The sequence below is a fragment of the Somniosus microcephalus genome, chromosome 7 (assembly GCF_052327205.1).
Source record: "Somniosus microcephalus isolate GS21.2 chromosome 7, FLI_Smic_1.0, whole genome shotgun sequence".
NCBI classification, from domain to species: Eukaryota; Metazoa; Chordata; class Chondrichthyes; order Squaliformes; family Somniosidae; genus Somniosus; species Somniosus microcephalus.
Genome location: NC_140993.1, coordinates 172914842 through 172935178, shown reverse-complemented (window position 1 = coordinate 172935178; position 20337 = coordinate 172914842). Strand labels below are relative to the sequence as shown.

Here is a 20337-nt window from a genome sequence, read left to right as displayed (position 1 = left end):
GATGGGAATCACACTTTCTGCAAAGCCAGGCTTGTGCCGAAAGACTCTTCCCCCCAACTTGGCAATTTGTAAGTTAATGCAATTGCCACTGTTAGTTGCAAACGGATACCTTCCCCACCCCAATCCCATGTTGATCTTCCCATAATAAACATGTCGAAACACTTGCTGGACACATGCCATTTGGAATGGGTAATGTACTGACTTCACCTGGAGTTCAAGAGCCACTAGGCAGTCTGGATCTCTTTCCTGGAAACCTACCCTACCCAGTTATCTCCACCCATATATCCAGACTGCCCCTGAGGCAGTAAGAATAAGTTAACTGGGAACGCGATCACAAGCCATTAAGCATTCTCGTTCATTCAATTAGGCCATGAAGTCCCCATGTAAGGCAACAACCAGCCCTGAGAGACCCTGTAGTGCAGGCAGGACCCTGGGAATCTCTCTGGCTCAGCTGAACATGAAGAGTACCCCCAGATTAGTCTAAAGGTTGTTTTGAAAGAACAGGACATGTAGCAAAAAGAAATACTGCAAAATTGACTGTCAATTCCAACACCCTATTCCATACAGTTGAATGACCTACTCCTGTTCCTATGTTCTTATGGTTCATCATCATTAGCTAATTCATGTACATAATGTGCATTTTGCATTGACTAGTCACTTGCAGATTAGACAGTACATAGCAAATTCATTAGACTAGAAGTTTCATTTACTTAAAATTTTCCTTCAAATGTTTCTACAATCAAGATTTTTTTAAAAACTAACTGACTAAAAGCATCTAATGGCACCTAATGCTACCTTTTACCCTGACATCTCTAATGTTAAACATTACTGTCAGCTGTAGTTACTAACGGTCCAGTCATGTTAATATGTTATCACAATGCAGTCTTCCAGCAATATGTTTTCTGGATGATAGACCACAAGAGTAAATTGTCCACATTTTCACTTTCCTTGAGTGTTATTTTGCTGCTCCTCTGTCAACTGCACAATTAAAAGTTCACAGGGCTATAGAAATGCTGTTAAATATTTTGAATTGTATAAAGGCACCTAGAAAATGTGTTATAAATTATAACTGTTGAACAAATCTAAATGCTGATTGCAGCAAGGAGCATTGTAATGGACCATTGAATTAATCATTGCTCAGTTTCATGATTTTCTGGTTCAGCATGTACAACAAAAACAAAAATCGATCAATTTAAAACACTCATTTCATACAGAGGGCCTCTGCCATAGAATTTCGGGTGTCATCATAAAATAAAAGATTACGTTTGTTGGGCATACTTTAGAAGTGATTGAAGCGAATGAGGATAGGTACAAGGTCCTCCAAGGGAAATTAGGGATAGCATAAGATCCAAGGAGAAGACATATAAATTGGCCAGAAAAAGCAATAATCCTGAGGATTGGGAACAGTTTAGGATTCAACAAAGGAGGACAAAGGGATTAATTAAGAAAGGGAAAATAGATTATGAAAGTAAGCTTGCAGGGAACATAAAAACTGACTGTAAAAGCTTTTATAGATATGTGAAGAGAAAAAGATTGGTGAAGTCAAGCATAGGTCCCTTGCAGTCAGAATCAGGGGAATTTATAATGGGGAACAAAGAAATGGCAGACCAACTAAATACATATTTTGGTTCTGTCTTCACAAGGGAGGACACAAATAACCTCCCAGAGATGCCGGGGAACATAGGGTCTGATGAAAGGGTGGAACTGAAAGAAATCAGTATTTGTAGGGAAATGGTGTTAGGAAAATTGATGGGACTGAAGGCCGATAAATCCCCAGGGCCTGATAATCTACATCCCAGGGTACTTAAGGAAGTGGCCCTAGAAATAGTAGATGCATTGCTGGTCATCTTTCAGAACTCGATAGACTCTGGAACAGTACCCATGGATTGGAGGGTAGCTAATGTTACCCCACTATTCAAAAAAGGTGGTAGAGAAGAAGCGGGGAATTATAGACCGGTAAGCCTGACATCGGTAGTGGGGAAAATGCTAGAGTCCATTGTAAAAGATGTAATAGCAGAGCACTTGGAAAGCAGTGACAGGATCGAACAAAGTCAACATGGATTTACAAAAGGTAAATCATGCTTGACTAATCTACTGGAATTTTTTGAGGATGTAACTGGTAAAATAGATAAGGGAGAACCAGTGGATGTGGTGTATTTGGACTTTCAGAAGGCTTTCGATAAGGTCCCACATAAGAGATTAGCATGCAAAATTAAGGCACATGGGATTTGGGGCAAGGTATTGACTTGGATAGAGAACTGGTTGGCGGACAGAAAGCAAAGAGTTGGAATAAACGGGTCGTTTTCCGAGTGGCAGGCAGTGACTAGTGGGGTACCACAAGGATCGGTCCTAGGACCCCAGCTGTTCACAATATATATTAATGGTCTGGATGAGGGAATTGGATGTAATATCTCCAAATTTACAGACGACACAAAGCTGGGTGGGAGGGTATGCTGTGAGGAGGATGTCATGAAACTCCAGTACGATTTGGACAGGTTGGGTGATTGGGCAGAAACATGGCAAATGCACTATAATGTGGATAAATGTGAGGTTATCCACTTTGGTGGCAAAAACAGGAAGGCAGATTATTATTTGAATGGCAATAGATTGGGAGAAGGGGAAGTGCAAAGAGACCTGGGTGTTCTTGTGCACCAATCGCTGAAGGTAAGCATGCAGGTACAGCAGGCGGTTAAGAAGGCAAATGGTATGTTGGCCTTCGTAGCAAGAGGGTTCGAGTACAGGAACAAGGATGTCTTGCTACAGTTGTACAGGGCCTTGGTGAGACCGCACCTTGAGTATTGTGTGCAGTTTTGGTCGTCTTACCTGAGGAAGGACGTTCTTGCCATGGAAGGAGTGCAGCGAAGATTCACCAGGCTGATACCTGGGATGGCAGGAATGATGTATGAGGAGAGATTGTGTCGATTGGGCTTATACTCACTGGAGTTTAGAAGATTGAGAGGGGATCTCATCGAAACCTATAAAATTCTGTCAGGCCTGGACAGACTAGATGCAGGAACGATGTTTCTGATGGCTGGGGAGTCCAGAACCAGGGGTCATAGTCTAAGGATAAGGGGTAAGCCATTTAGGACTGAAATGAGGAGGAATTTCTTCACCCAGAGAGTGGTGAACCTGTGGAATTCTCTGCCACAGAGGGCGGTGGAGGCCAGTTCATTAAATATATTCAAGACGGAGTTGGATATATTTCTTAAGGCTAAAGGGATCAAGGGATATGGGGAGAAGGCAGGGACAGGGTACTGAATTTGGATGATCAGCCATGATCTCATTGAATGGCGGAGCAGGCTCGAAGGGCCGAATGGCCTACTCCTGCTCCTATCTTCTATGTTTCTATGTTTCTATGTAATAGCCGCTGAGGCTGTCTAGGCTCATGCATGAAGAATTCATGGTTGAGGTACTGGAAGGGTGCCAATGCCTATGATCCCAATCCAAGAATGTGTCAGTACCTTCAGGATGGGAAAAATGTAATATTACAAATCATAATTTTGTGATTTTGATCCCCCCAAGATGGCTATGAAATATGGTGTCCATCGTACTGTTCATGCTGGGGAAGCTGGACCTCCAAAGGTGGTTCGTGAGGTAAGGTTGACAAGAGTGTTTTGTTTCTTGGTCATGGTAATCAGAGTTAATCAGTGATTAAGATAAAATATGGAAACGTGCTTTAACTGATTTTGAAAGTTATTTCTGTGGCCAATTTTAGTGATTCTCATTCCAGAGCTTTAATAACAATACTGCTCACAAGGAAGAACAGTGACTTGTTCCATAATAAAGAGTTTGTGATTTTAATTTGGGAAAAAATGTGATTTTGTTTTCTTTAAAATGTCTGCCCATTCCTAATTATGAGTACATAAACATGGTGAGAAAGGTAACGACTAGAAAAGCTGTCTATCGATTTATCTGTTAATTGAATTATTTTAGTAATATGCATGAATTGGTGATTGATCACACATATCAGAATTGTAGCTTTTGTCTGGCTTCAGTGTAATGTAGGAAGTTGCATCACTATATGTAGCAGGTGCATTCATCCACATGGTACTGTATCTTGGTAAAACATCCTATTATTAAATGGCCCCATTGAGTAATAATCCATTTACACTCAAACACAGAGACCAGGGCCTTAATATACCCGCCTGACAGCTGGCCAGCCTGACATACTGGCTGCCTGTTGGGCAGGAAATGGAAAAAGAAAATGATAACATGATCCGGACCTCCGCGTCCCCGAACTTTCCGGGTCTCTCCCACCCCCCCGCCTCCGCTACTGCGTTCCTCCACTCCCTATCCACCTCCCCATTAATATCGGGGCCCAGGACTTTCCATCGGAGTAAGCTGGCCCCCTAACATAACTCAATCAGAAATAACAACAGAAAATGCTGGAAAAACTCAGCAGGCCAGGCAACATCCGTGGAGAGAAATTAGAGTCAACGTTTTGGGTCAAAACCCTTTATCAAGACTAAAGAGGCACCGGGAATGAAATAGATTAAGAGGCCGGGCTGGGAGAGAACAAAAGAGAAGTGAAGAGACATTAAGAGGTATTCAAAACGAAACGAGATGGTGATAGGACTAGTGGAGACAAAAGACAGCTCTAGATTAGGTGTGAAATGCGCTGGCAGAATGGGAGACAGCTGCCATGTGGGAGAGAGAAAAAAAAGGAAAGGTGGGGGGAAACCAAAACAAAGGTGTGCATAAAAAATATAAGTAAAAATGTAATAGGGGCCGAGGTTATGATCTGAAATTGTTGAACTCGATATTGAGTCCGGAAGGCTGTAAAGTGCCTAATCGGAAGATGAGGTGCTGTTCCTCGAGTTTACGTTGAGCTTCCGTGGAACAATGCAAGAGGCCAAGGATGGTGAGGTCTGAGTGAGAATGGGGCGGTGAATTAAAATGACAAGCGACCGGAAGCTCGGGGTCACCCTTACGGACTGAACAGAGGTGTTCCGCAAAACAGTCACCCAATCTGCGTTTGGTCTCCCCAATGTAGAGGATACCACATCGTGAGCAGCGAATACAGTATACTAGATTGCAAGAAGTACAAGTAAATTGCTGTTTCACCTGGAAGGGGTGTTTGGGGCCCTGGACAGTGGGAAGGGGGGAGGTATAAGGGCAGGTGTTACATCTCCTGCGCTTGCACGGGAAGGTGCAAGGGGAAAGGGTGCTGGGGGTGATAGAGGAGTGGACTAGGGTGTCTCGGAGGGAGCGGTCCCTATGGAATGCTGAAAGAGGAGGGGAGGGGAAGATGTGTTTGGTGGTGGGATCACTTTGGAGGTGGTGGAAATGGCGGAGGATGATCCGTTGAATGTGGAGGCTGGTGTGGTGAAAGGTGAGGACAAGTCCACTCCTCTATCACCCCCAGCACCCCTTCCCCTTCGCCTGGCACCTCCCCCCTTCCCACTGTCCAGTGCCCCAAACACCCCTTCCAGGTGAAACAGCGATTTACTTGTACTTCTTGCAATCTAGTACTGTATACTGTATTCGCTGCTCACAATGCGGTCTCCTCTACATTGGGGAGACCAAACGCAGATTGGGTGACTGTTTTGCGGAACACCTCCGTTCAGTCCATAAGGGTGACCCCGAGCTTCCGGTCGCCTGTCATTTTAATTCACCGCCCCATTCTCACTCAGACCTCACCGTCCTTGGCCTCTTGCATTGTTCCACGGAAGCTCAACGTAAACTCGAGGAACAGCACCTCATCTTCCGATTAGGCACTTTACAGTCTTCCGGACTCAATATCGAGTTCAACAATTTCAGATCATAACCTCGGTCCCTATTACATTTTTACTTATATTTTTTATGCACACCTTTGTTTTGGTTTCCCCCCCCTTTTTTTTCTCTCTCCCACATGGCAGCTGTCTCCCATTCTGCCAGCACATTTCACACCTAATCTAGAGCTGTCTTTTGTCTCCACTAGTCCTATCACCATCTCATCTCATTTTGAATACCTCTTAATGTCTCTTCTTCTCTTTCATTCTCTCCCAGCCTGGCCTCTTAATCTATTTCATTTCCTGTGCCTCTTTAGTCTTGATAAAGGGTTTTGACCCGAAACGTTGACTCTAATTTCTCTCCACGGATGTTGCCAGGCCTGCTTAGTTTTTCCAGCATTTTCTGTTGTTATTTCGGATTTCCAGCATCTGCAGTATTTTGCTATCATAACTCAATCAGATGCGAGTAGGAAATTAACCCAGGAACTGTTCTGTTAGCTCTTCGTTCTCACCCCGACACGTCTGGGATTTACCCCCCAGAAATAACAGGGGATGTAAAATATGTCCATCTGAATATGGCAGTCATTTTCAAAGGAAATACAAATGCCAAGAATACATTCTCTGATGCATTTCCTATCGGTTTCCACACCGGAGGAACCCAGCCAGACACCCTGTAGCAAGCATCCAACAAAAGCCAGATACTAAAAATACTGCAGATGCTGGAAATCTGAAATAAACAGAAAATGCTGGAAATACTCAGCAGTCAGGCAGCATCTGTGGAGAGAGAAACAGAGTTAATGGAAACATCTAAACCTTGGAAAACTCAGTTAGCGGCAGGTCACCCCACCAAAGTTACATCGGAATTCTGCCAAAGTAGAAAATCCCAGCCAGAATCTGGATCTAACTCTTTGGAGGTGCTATCCCCTATTTATGAAGCACAACTCATCCCACCCCGCCTACAGCCCATTTACACTGGAGGCTGTTTCATGAGTAGGAAGGTTAAAAGCATAGCTGTATCCATGAGAAGACATGACTATCCTCTATCTTTGGGGGTCTGCAACCCTGATGTTACCGGCCTTTTTCTTCCACCATACTCCTGGGCCATTGGAGACTTCTCCACTTTGCCAAATTTTCCATGCTTCCCTCTCCCCCTGCTATTCTGTTGTAACCATTTACACCTACTCTGAGTCGGAGATACCACTTTTATTTCTCTAATTTCTCTCACTATTGCTTCTTTTTGTCACACCATTATCACTTCTGTCATTTAATCATTTCCTGTCCTCCACCTACTCACAAACCATTTTTTTCTATCTGCCCCATTTCCCTCTTTATAAGCTGTCCACCTTTTTACCTGTTTGTACATATTGGCCTAGAAATTCAGTTGTTTGCGCCAGTCGCTAGCGCCTTAGGAGGAGGAGATGTGGGGCGCTAGGTGGCTAGCGGCCAGGCGCAGCGCGATCTGCGCCTCTCCCCAGCTTCAGTAAAGATTTAGCGGCGGCGCAAAGCCTTTGCGTGCACTCAGCTGCGCGCGCAGATCCTGACGTCATTTCATCGTGCAACGCCCTTTGTTCGCCCCAAACCAGAAATTCAGTGGCGCCGGCCTATTGTGCGCCTGGCGCCCCTAACGACTGGTAGAGGGGAACGGTTCTCAGTCACTGCGGGGCGCGGGGGGCGCAAATTAAAGGGCACTCCTCCTGCAGTAGAAAAGGCAGCCATTTTGCAACACTCCTTCTTTGTGAGAGACAGATCTTTGCAGAGAGACAAAGGTAGAGAGCTTTCTGGTTTGGCTCAACACTCGCACAGGTACTTGTGGCTTCAGGCCACAGCTTTCCACTTGTCTTTAACTTCAGAGCCATATCATTGATTGGAAACATATAATGGGGGCTGCAATGGGTGCAAACGTTGGCCTTCTCCATTGCATTCAAAGGGCTCACAGACGCCGTGAGAGAGTGGCAGACATGGCCAGACGGAGAGGGGGCAACAGGCGTCGGCAAAGGAGGCCTTACCCACCCAGGGTATACCGCCAGCAGTTCTCATATCTGAACATATCTGACGAGCAGTGTGTTTGGAGGCTGCGATTCCGAAGGGCGGTGGTCACTGAGATCTGCCACCTGCTTCGCGGAGATCTGCAGCCACATCTGAGGAGCAGGACGTCTCTGTCGGTGGCAGTGAAGGTGACGGTGTCTCTCAACTTCTATGCCACTGGCTCCTTCCAATCCGCTACTGGGGACATTTCCAACATCTCCCAGTTTGCCGTGCATTGCTGCATCCGCCAGGTGACCAATGCCCTTTTCAGAAGGAGACGTCAGTTCATCTCCTTCTCCGTGGCCCTTGTCAAGCAGCAACAGCGTGCAATGGGCTTTGCAGCATTAGCGGGCTTCCCCATGGTGCAGGGCGCCATTGACTGCACGCATGTGGCTTTGCGGGCACCTCTGGAGAATGCCGAGGATTACCGCAACCGGAAGGGCTACCATTCGCTCAACGTGCAGTTGGTGTGTGACCACAGGCAGCTCATCCTAGCTGTCAATGCCCGCTTTCCAGGCAGCAGCCACGATGCCTTCATCCTGCGCCAGACTTCTGTGGCAGACATGTTCCAGGCCCAGCCTCACGCACGAGGATGGCTTCTCGGGGACAAAGACTATCCTTTGTGCACATGGCTGATGACCCCGCTCCGTGCGCCCAGCACCCCTGCTGAAGAGGGATACAATGACAGCCATCAAGCAACCAGGAACATCATTGAGCAAACAATCGGCGTCCTGAAGCAACGGTTCCGCTGTCTGGATCGTTCCGGAGGAGCCCTACAGTATTCGCCTGAGCGAGTCTCCCATTTCGTGGTCGTGTGCTGCATGCTGCACAACCTGGCTATCCGCAGGACTCAGCCACTGCCACCAGACATTGGAGGACCACCAGAGGAGGAGGAGGAGGAGGAGGACCAGCACAGGAGGGAGGCAGAAAGTGCAAGGGCCGCCCGTCGGCGGCTTATTGAACGTCGGTTCTAGGCCCCCTCTCAGGGAATGGCTTGTGCCAATGGCACAAGAAGAATGTAGCCGCTCCACAAGCCCTCAGCCGAGCAGGGCAACCAGGACTTCCAAAAGAAAGCATGGACAGTGCGATTTAAGAACATTTATTTCTTTGAAACCTCTGCCCTTCCCACATTACAAACTAATGGAGAGAAGCCCCCCCAAAAAACACAAATCGACCTGTCTCGGCCTTTCAAAAAACACAAATACACCAGTCTCGGCCTTTCAAAAAAACAAATCCACCCTCCCCCTTTAAGAGCTCACCGGCGCCAGAGTGTCTGCCGTCAATCAGCAGCTCGCCGCACCTGCGCTGCACCCGCCCTCGGGGGTTTCGCCCCGGGCCGCCGGCTTAGCGCCTAATGATAGTCGTGCATCGCCTGTTTTAGCGCAGCAGCAACCTCTTGGGGCGATGCCACTGAATATCGGCGAAGGTGGCGCGAAGTTGCGCCGGGTGCAAACTTTAGCGGCCGCCCGGCTGTAGCGCCCCAAACGTGGCTATACTGAATTTCTAGGCCATTATCCCTTGTCTTGCAATTGGGCTTTAAGTTGAAATAATGCTTAGGATTAACCTCTTCTATTCCACATAGTATATAAGGTACCTGTATAAGACCCCCTCTCAGTCACCTCATTTCATGGTTGAAGAGTGCAAGTTATTATAAACTTTCCTTAGCCCTCTGACCCTTGTGGCCCTTCTTTCTATCATTTCCAGGGCTTGGATGTTTCCATAGTGCCTCAGTGATGAGAGCTGAATACTGAATTTCAGATGCAGGCTGACCAGCGCACTAGAGAGCTTCAGCACACTTGTTTCAGATTTATAAGGGCTAACTCCGCTATAGGGTGGTTATCATTCTAGTTGCTTTAATTGCTGCTCTGAAATGACTGAACATGGCCAGTGTTGAGCCTACTCTCTCACCTTTCTTTCAATCGCTCTTCCTCAGCTAGTTTGATATTATTTATTACATATGCACCCCATTTTTTTCTTCTAATGAGAAGGACCATGCATTTATCTGTATTTTACTTCATCTGCAATAGTTCTACCCATGTAAATTATTGTGAAGGTCCTTTTGTAATTCCATACCTGTTTTGTCAGACACTGCTGCTCCCTTACCCCTTTAGTCTAGTATCATCTGTGGAGTTTGACCAATTTATTTTGCATTACTGAATGCAAATTATTTATGGAAATCAGAATTAGTAGGGGCCCCAGCATCCATCCCTGGGGCAGCCCATTCAGTCCATCTCTCCTCCCCAACACCAATCTGCCCCTAATTAGCAACCACTGCTTGCTTTCTTTTAAGTAATTCCTTACACACCTGTGAGTTTTACCTGGGATGTCCACTGCCTTAAGATTTCATAGCAGCCTTTCATGTGGAACTTTTTTTGAGGCTTTCTGAAAGCATACATTTACTATATAATAGAACTTTCCGACATCCAGTTGGGATGTTACCTCCTCAAAAAAGTAAGTTAAGCAGACAGCGTTTTCCTCTTCGGAAACAGTGCTAGCTGCCATTTAGTAGGTTACTTCTATATAGGTGCTCCTTAGTTTTGTTCCTATTTAATCACTACCTTAAATTGGTGGCTAGTGCTTGCACAATGGAATTCACTTATCATTCATAACTCCAAACTGCAGAAGAATAAATTAGCCAAAGTAGTAATATTCAGAATCATTTTTGGATTAAATTAAGCAAAACTTGAACAAAAATGTAACTAACAGTTAAGCAGTTTTTCTTGATCTGAACACGTTGACACATCAGATTACATTTAATAACCAAGAGTTACATAATTACAGCTCATATTTGGATTGTACTAATTGATATGGAGATTCTCTTTGTCAAGAAAAAGATTATGGGGGGAAAATTCAGTTGGTTAGCGCCTCCAGTTAGCGCCTGGCGGGGGCACTAACAGGGTGCTGATGCAGTAGTGCCGGGGCAAGGCGAATCCAGTGAAGCAGGCCAAATCTGCTCCCCCCCACCCCTGTAGCGCTGCCGCTACAAGTTACCGTCGGGGACCTCAGTGCCAGATAGATCGTGACATCAGTGAGCATGAAATGCTCACTGGGTGCCCAATCAGCAAAATTCATTGTCGCCCCGACAGCGACAGGGAGAGGAGGCGTCAAGCAGGTGGATGCCAGCTCCAGGGGTCGAGATGTTGGTGTTCAGGTGAGTGATGTATGCATGAGTGCAAAGGTAAGTGTGTTTGGTGTGTCTAAAGTGATTAAAGAAGTTAAAATACCTTTCCTTTTCAGCCTTCCTTCCCCTTTAGGTCCCGGGAGTCCCTCATCTTGCCGGCACAGAAAGCAGAATGGCTGCAAACTGTCAAAAGTGACAGCCTTCAGCTTACTGTGCAGGAGAGATTTCTAACTGAGTCTGTGGAGAAGGACTCAGGTTAGAAGTAAGACTGTCAGCGTTTGACAGCTTCAAACAGCTTTCAAACACTGATGTTTCATCTGTCAAAACCTCTTGACAGATGAAATTTCAGTCTGTGATGTCACCTGTTGCCGGGTGGCCCTTAATTGGCCTGCTGAGCCTGCTGGGTGGGCTCAATGTAGTGTATGTGCCTTTAAGAGCCCCATGTGTACTGTAATGCCGGTAATGGCCACTCGGCTATATAAGCCTGAGTATTGTGTTGTATCCGTTAGTTCCCCTCCAGACTTTGTTTAGTAAACACCTATCAAACCAACTCCTGTCTTCAGTGTCTCTATCAACACACAGACACAACAGTGGCGACGAAGTGGAAACGGACTTACCTACAATTTGGCAGTACCTCACGGACTTCGATTCCTCTGGCGTCCAGAAGAATCAAGAAGTGAAAGAAGCTGTTGTTTCACCAGCTGGCCAAGCTGGTGGCAGGTACTGCGGTAATCCTTCCTGGGCGTCAGGCTGGGGCTCCAGCGGCTGGCTCTACAGCTGGGCCAAGCAGCGAAAGCGGAGGCAAGCAGTAACAGATGGGGAGGGAGCACTCGGGAGACAGCCGGCGCTGCAAGCAGGTCGGCGTTCAGACCTAGCGAGAGAGTCCAGCGGGAACGAGTCTCCAACTGTAAATAAATAAATAAATTTAAAAAAAGAACGGAAACCGCGGGAAACAGCGTTGTCATCGGCAGCAGTGGCGGGAAAGCACGGGAAGCACCATATCTTTTCTGCTGAAAAGAAAGAAAAGCGTGGGAAGCGCCATATCTTTTCTAAGATGCCTAATTCTGGCAATATTGATGCTTTTGATAACGAGATAGAGGATTGGACCACATATGTGGAAAGAGTGGAGGTATATTGCACCGCAAATGGAATAGAAGATGAAAAAAAAGTTTCAGTACTTCTAAATCTAATGGGCGCAAAGACATACAAGCTGTTACGAAACTTAATCACTCCAGCTGAACCGATGGACAAGAATTTTAAGGAGATTGTTGATACCCTACACTACCAATTCGAGGCAGGACTGGCAGATTCTCTACGAGACAAATTCGTCTGCAGTCCCCTAAGTGTAGGAACACAAAAAAGGCTACTTTCTGAGAAAGATTTAACACTGGACAAGGCTTTCAGTGCAAGAGGAGCTGCAGAGATACAGCAAAAGCCACAAGACTTCGGCAGCCATGAAATGACACGGGGTTTCGAGAGATGTTATCGCTGCGGCAGATCCACCCATGACCAGAGGGACTGCTGGTTCAAGGACAAAGCATGCAGGCAATGCGGAAAGATGGGACACATTACACGTGTATGCTGATCTGGAAACAAAAAATCCACTAACAGGAAAAAAATCAATAAGGAAAAGCACAGAAAGGTACAAATGATGACGAACAGAAGCTCCGAAGATCAGAAGAGCGATAGCGACTCCGGGAACAAGAGACTAAGCTCTCTCAAATTACATAATGTAATTGCCAAAGAAGATTACCAGACCATTTGGGTTACCCTCACGATAGCAGGGTCCCCAGTTAAAATGGAGCTAGATACAGGATCAGCTCTGACCGTCATAAATCGACGGGATTACGAGCGGCTATTTCCGCATATACCTTTAAAAGACACATCCATTATCTTGAAAACATATACGGGGCAGAAAGTATACCTCAAAGGAAAAATAAGGCTGCCTGTTGTATACAACGGCAAGGAAATACAGAAGTTGTATTTATACGTTCTACAAGATGGTGGTCCACCGCTGTTGGGACGTGAATGGATCAGGAAAATACGTTTAGACTGGCACTCCATTCAGGCACTGACAGTGACCAGTAAGGAAAAAAATGATGATGACGTCACACCTGAACGATTAAAAGACATCTTGGCCAACGCCAAGGACGTGTTTCAAGAGAAACTAGGAACCTTGACAGGCATCACCGCCTCAATAAAAGTGGAAGATGCAGCAAGTCCCAAGTTTTTTAAGGCAAGACCGGTGCCATACGCAATTCATCCAGCAGTCGAGGCAGAGCTGGAGAATTTGGAAAAGGCAGGCGTATTATCTAAAATAGATTGGAGCGAGTGGGCAACACCCATCGTCCCAGTCATGAAGAAAGCATTGAAGAATGATAAATCTGAAGAACAGAGAAAAATTTGCATCTGTGGAGACTTCAAGGTGACTATAAACCCGGTCCTTCACACGGTACAGTATCCTCTTCCGAGGATAGAATATATTTTCACCTCACTATCTGGAGGGAAACGTTTCACCAAAATTGACTTGGCACAGGCATATCTACAGATGGAGGTTGAAGAGGCCTCTAAAAAATATCTCACGATAAATACACACAAAGGTCTGTACCAGTACAATCGACTGGTTTTCGGAGTAGCATCCGCTCCAGCTATCTGGCAAAGAGCTATGGAGCAAGTCCTCCAAGGGATTCCGGGGACTCAATGCTACCTAGACGACATCCTTGTAACAGGAGAAAACGACAACGAGCACCTTGCCAATTTGGAGCAGGTGCTCACTAGGCTGAGAGAACGGGGCCTACGAGCAAATCGCCCGAAGTGCAAATTTTTCCAAAATCAAATATCATATTGTGGCCACATAATTAATAAGGAAGGGTTGCATAAGTCACCTGAAAAAATTGAAGCGGTCATAAAAGCCCCAGCACCTGAAAATGTTTCACAATTAAGGTTGTTCCTGGGATTAATAAATTACTATCATAAATTTTTACCGAACTTATCAACTCTTCTGCACCCTCTTAATGAACTGCTACAAACAGGAGTAATTTGGAAATGGAGCGAAGACTGTAAATGTGCCTTCCATAAATGCAAAGACTTAATCACGTCCAAAGAAGTTTTGGCTCATTACAACCCATCACTGCCAATCAGACTGGCGTGCGATGCATCCCCTTACGGCATAGGAGCAGTATTATCGCATAAATTCCCTGATGGCTCGGAACGGCCGATAGCTTTTGCGTCACGCTCATTGAACTCAGCTGAGCGTAACTATGCCCAAATCGACAGGGAAGCACTCAGCCTGGTATGGGGAGTGAAGAAATTCAACCATTACCTACGCGGACAAAAATTTACCTTGTTGACTGACCATCAACCCCTCATCTCCATATTCAACCCTAAAAAGGGTGTTCCCATTATGACAGCACAAAGGCTACAGAGGTGGTCCCTTTTTCTAGGGGCACACCAATACAACATAGAATACAAAGGATCAAAACAGCATGGGAATGCTGACGGTTTATCGCGCCTACCGTTGCCAACGGTAGAAGAGGCACCTACAGTAGACCCAGTAGAGATGTTCCACTCAACCATAGTGGAATGTCTACCAGTAACAAATTCTGCCATTGAAAAGGAAATGAGAAATGACCCGACTCTCTCACGAGTCTACGACTTAGCGGTGAAGGGATGGCCAGCACATGGCGAACCACTGTTGCCAGCATTCTCGCAAAGAAGAGAACAGCTGTCAGTGTGCCGAGGAACCTTGATGTGTGGATCCAGAGTGGTGATTCCACCCAAACTCCAGGATAAAGTGCTAAAGGAGCTTCACGAGGGGCATCTGGGTGGAGTGAAAATGAAGAACCTAGCCAGAGCATTTGTATGGTGGCCAGGTATCGATGGAGACATCGAAGAAATGACCAAGAGCTGCCTAGGATGCCAGAAGGTCCAAAACGCTCCACCCCAAGCTCCTCTACATCCATGGGAGTGGCCCTCATCTCCCTGGCAAAGGGTACACATCGACTTTGCTGGTCCATTTATGGACTCAATGTTCTTAATCGCGGTTGATGCACACTCCAAGTGGCCGGAGGTAATAAAGATGTCCTCCACCACCACGGAAAAAACCATCACAGTATTAAGGACCATATTTGCCAGGAATGGGCTGCCGGAACAGATCTGTTCTGATAATGGACCGCAATTTGTGTCCGAAGAATTCAGGAAGTTCTTAAAAAACAATGGGGTTAAGCGCTACACGTCCGCCCCATACCATCCCGCCACCAATGGATTGGCTGAAAGGTTTGTCCAGACCTTCAAGAAGGCCATAAAGGCCATGGGTAATGAAGACATAAAACTTCAGCACAAGGTGGATAACTTCTTGTTCGCATACAGGAATGCAACACATATGGTTACAAACCAAACTCCCGCCATGATGTTCTTCAATAGAAGCCTAAGATGCCGGCTGGATTTGATCAAGCCCAACATCAGAAGGGACGTGGAGAACCGACAATTTCAAGGCATGAATGAAAGGCCAACTAGAACCTTCCAGATAGGTCAACAAGTTTTGGCCCGGGACTACCGTACCGAGAAATGGCAGCCTGGAACTATCTGCACACGACTAGGACCGCTGATGTATACCGTGGACATCGGAGAAAGCATAATAAGGCACCATGCTGACCAAATCATAGAGTCATCCGAAAAGGGACAACCTACACCACAACTCTATACGCCTAACGATGAAGTAGAGATACCCATATCTACCTCCGATCCAGTGATACTGGAACCCGATGAACCCGACACTGGCATTCAAGCCGAATCAGCCTTGTCAAAAGAACCTACTACACCACCAGAAACTACTACACCACCGAGGCGTTATCCGGACCGAGTCAGGAAGCCTCCAGAGAGACTGACTTATAATTAATTAACTGCAGCAATATATAGATTATTTTTCTTGTAACATGTAATTAATAATTACTCAAAATATTATGTACTGGTTAGCTAAAAGGGGAGAAATTGTAGTGTATGTGCCTTTAAGAGCCCCATGTGTACTGTAATGCCGGTAATGGCCACTCGGCTATATAAACCTGAGTATTGTGTTGTATCCGTTCGTTCCCCTCCAGACTTTGTTTAGTAAACACCTATCAAACCAACTCCTGTCTTCAGTGTCTCTATCAACACACAGACACAACACGCAACAAGGTCAATCAAGTTAAAATCGCATGGATTGGTCGCATCTCGATGGAGGCGAGACTACAACCCCGAAAGTTGTAGTCCCGCCTCCAACCCGACTCCTGAATGAAAATCCTGCCCATTGTGTCGCTTCCGCCTGTGCTGCAATGGAAGCTGCCAGATCACATGCGGCATCAGGTCTGGGTTGCCATGGTCTCTCTGGGAGTCTACCATCCTTTGCAGACTGGAAATGATGGGTTCCGCAGTGTGCACAGAGCTCTGTACAATATTGGAGGTGGACTCCTTCACGCTCCTTACCATTGCCGAGAGGCTCTCAGGCACCCCTGCCATTGCACCTATCATCTCCATGTGCATGCCCATCACCCTTCTTCTAAAGGCCTCCCCATTGAGTTCCTCATCTGAGTCCTGTGCAGCAGAACACGCATGCGTACTTGCTCTCCAGGGAGCTGGCCCCCGAGCTACCCTTTCCCCCTGGCTTTGCTGCAGCCCACTCGTCCCCGGAGCCTCACCCTGTGCAGATCCTGCTACTATACTAGCCTCTAAAGAATGCGTAGTGCCAATACCTGAGCTGGTGCCTCCTCTTCTCCTGCCTCACTCTCAACGGTACACTCAGGGGTAGGCTGCTCAGGTGCTTGCTCATTATCTGAAAGCATAAAGGCATAAGATTCAGGTTAAGGTGAGGGGAGGGGGGCAGGAAAGGAGAAATGCATGCATACAGCATGATTAGCTGGAAAGTGCGAAAGGCTTGTGGGATGAGGGAGGAAGTGGGATGTGAGAGGAAGGAGTAGGGATGAACATACCGTTGTTGTCCCCAAGGGGGTCAATGTCGCCAGTGGCCACGGCGCCCACCACCTGGTATCAAATAATCTGCAGCACTCGAGTCTCCAGCTCAGACAATGGTTGGGTGTCGGCTTGTCCCCCCACCTGTGCGCTCCTGCTCCCTCCTGTTGTGAGCCAACTAGGCCTGCAAGAGAAAGGAAAGTGTGTGAGTGAATGTGGAGCAATGTGTTTGGGTGATGTGCTTGCCATAGTTGAATAGCTGTCATTGTGTGCAAGGTTTAAGATGTGAGTGTTGGTAGGCAGAGATTGTTGGTGGGTGAGTGCTGGGAGTGTGGTGCTTTCTGCGTCTGGTGCTAATTCTCAACCTTTTCAAAAGTTAACGCCCATTCCTGGGCTATAATGAATTTCTCCCCCTATAATGTAAATTACACAGTTCACCTTGTTTTCAGTAGTGTTGGGAAAGCTGAAAATCATCACCAAGTGACTGAAGTCACTACAAATAAGAAATTACTACATGTGATATTAGTTTACAAATGCTTAAAATAAACAAGTCATAATCGAAACATTTATGTTTTTTTTTATTCATTCATGGGATGTTGGCATCGCTGGCAAGGCCAGCATTTATTGCCCATCCCTAATTGCCCTCGAGAAGGTGGTGGTTAGTGGCCTTCTTGAACCGCTGCAGTCTGTAAGGTGAAGGTATTCCCATAGTGTTGTTAGGGAGGGAGTTCCAGGATTTTGACCCAGATGAAGGACTTAAATTTTACAACAGCTCCTTGATGCCACACTCGGTCAAATGCTGCCTTGATGTCAAGGGCAGTTACTCTCACCTCACCTCTGGAATTCAGCTCTTTTGTCCATGTTTGGACCAAGGCTGTAATGAGGTCTGGAGCCGAATGGTCTTGGCAGAACCCAAACTGAGCATCGGTAAACAGGTTATTGGTGAGTAAGTGCTGCTTGATAGCACTGTCGACGACACCTTCTATCACTTTGCTGATGATTGAGAGTAGACTGATGGGGTGGTAATTGGCTGGATTGGTATGTCCTGCTTTTCGTGGACAGGACATACCCGGGCAGTTTTCCACATTATCAGGTAGATGTACCGGAACAGTTTGTCTAGAGGCACGGCTAGTTCTGATGCACAAGTCGTCAGCACAACAGCCGGGATGTTGTCGGGGCCCATAGCCTTTGCTGCATCCAATGCGCTCAGCCATTTCTTGATATCACGTGGAGTGAATCGAATTGGCTGAAGACTGGTTTCTGTGATGGTGAGGAGCTCAGGAGGAGGCTGCGATGGATCATCCACTCGGCACTTCTGGCTGAAGATGGTTGCAAACCCTTCAGCCTTGTCTTTTTCACTCGTGCTGGGCTCCACCATCATTGAGGATGGGGACATTTATGGAGCCTCCTCCTCCCATTAATTGTTTAATTATCCACCACCATTCACGACTGGATGTGGCAGGACTATAGAGCTTTGATCTGATCCATTGGTTGTGGGATCGCTTAGCTCTGTCTATAGCATGCTGCTTCAGTTGTTTCGCATGTATGCAGTCCTGGGTTGCAGCTTCCCCAGATTGGCACCTCGTTTTTAGGAACACCTGGTGCTGCTCCTGGCATGCTCTTCCACACTCCTTATTGAACCAGGGTTGGTCCCCTGGATTGATGGTAATGGTAGAGTGAGGGATATGCCATGCCATGAGGTTACAGATTGTGCTGCAATATAATTCTGCTGCTGCTGATGGCCCACAGCGCTTCATGGATGCCCAGTTTTGAGTTGCTAGTTCTGTTCTGAATGTATCCCATTTAGCACAGTGGTAGTGCCACACAACATGATGGAGGGTGTCCTCAGTTTGAAGATGGGACTTCGTCTCCACAAGAACTGTACGGTGGTCAGTGCTACCAATACTGTCGTGGATAGATACATCTGCGACAGTAAGATTGGTGAAGACAAGATCATGTAGGTTTCTCCCTCGTGTTGGTTCTCTCAGGAATCGGCCAGCTCGGTCAGCAGTGGTGCTACCGAGCCACTCTTGGTGATGGACATTGAAGTCCCCCACCCAGAGTACATTCTGTGCCCTTGCTACCCTCAGTGTTTCTTCCAAGTGGTGTTCAACATGGAAGAGTGCTAATTCATCAGCTGAGGCAGGGCAGTAGGTGGTAATCAGCAGGAGGTTTCCTTGCCCATGCTTGACCTGAAGCCATGAGACTGCATGCGGTCTGGAGTCAATTTTGAGGACTCCCAGGGCCACTTCTTCCTGACTGTATACCAATGTGCTACCTCCTCTGGTGGGTCTGTCCTGTTGATGGGACAGGACATACCCAGGGATGGTGTTGGAGGAGTCTGGGACATTGGCTGAAAGGTATGATTCAGTGAGTATGACTGTCAGGCTGTTTCTTGTCTAGTCTGTGGGACAGCTCTCCCCATTTTGGCACAAGTCCCCTGATGTTTGTGAGGAGGACTTTGCAGGGTCGACTGGGCTGCGTTTGCCTTTGTCGTGTCTGAAGCTGGTGCCGAGGACAATGCCAGGTCCAATGTCCGTCCAGTTTTATTCTTATTGTTTTTCGTAGCTGTTTGTTACAACTGAGTGGCTTGCGAGACCATTTCAGAGGGCAGTTAAATGTCAACCACATTGCTGTGGGTCTGGAGTCACATACAGGCCAGACCAGGTAAGGACGGCAGATTTCCTTCCCTAAAGGACATTAGTGAACCAGATGGGTTTTTACAACAATCCAGCAATTTCATGGTCACCATTGTTGTCGTACAAAGTGTTCATATTGTAATGTCACACTGTAGTTTATAGGCTTACACATCAACAAGAAAAATTATATTCAACAATTTGTTGCTTGTGAGTCAGAATAAGCCACTGGACTATGGTGAACAAAAAAAAGCTTTGATTAAAACATGATAAATAAGAGGCTTAAAAATAGTTAATTTACCACCAAGCAGCTGTCATAAGAAAGAACTTGCATATATGTATTGCCTTACCACGCCTCTTAGTGATGTCTCAAAGTGCTTCACATACGATTAATTGCTTTGAAGTGCAGTCGCTGTTGTTACTTTGGCAAACATGGCAACCATGCTGTGCATAGCAATGTCTCACGCACAGCAACTAGATGAACGACCAGCTTGTTTTTGGCAGTGTTGGTCAGAGGGAGAATTTCCAAAATACCAAGCGTCACATGTTTGAAAACCTTCTCCAATTGTAAAAAAAATCAATGGTCCAGTAATTCCTGTCACAACGCGTGAGTACGGACAGGGTACTCATGCGTGTGCCAGGAGGAATTGCCGGTTTTCAGCATGCACGGCGCATGTGCTGAAAACCGGCATTTCCTGTCCTCTGACCCAAGGGGTTAAGAGGCTGAACACATGCGCGGTATCGGGCAGCGCGTGCGACTTGGATTTCCTGTATTTTTACAGATTTGCGCGTGTGTAAAGGGCTCCGGTTTTTACGCATTGAAAAACCACACGTAAGTACTTTGTTTTACAGGTAAGTGGTCTTTTAGTACAATTTAGAATTTTTTTTTCCACAGGTT

General features: G+C 46.5%; 1 protein-coding gene across 1 annotated transcript in view; it reads left to right on the top strand.

Moving 5' to 3' along the window:
• The window catches only part of LOC147115009 (adenosine deaminase-like), a 197843-nt gene that overhangs the window by 72385 nt on the left and 105121 nt on the right, over positions 1-20337 (top strand). The window contains exon 7 of the mRNA XM_085993209.1: positions 3523-3594. Within this exon, the coding sequence (XP_085849335.1) occupies positions 3523-3594 (72 nt within the window). The remainder of the gene's footprint in view (positions 1-3522; positions 3595-20337) is intronic.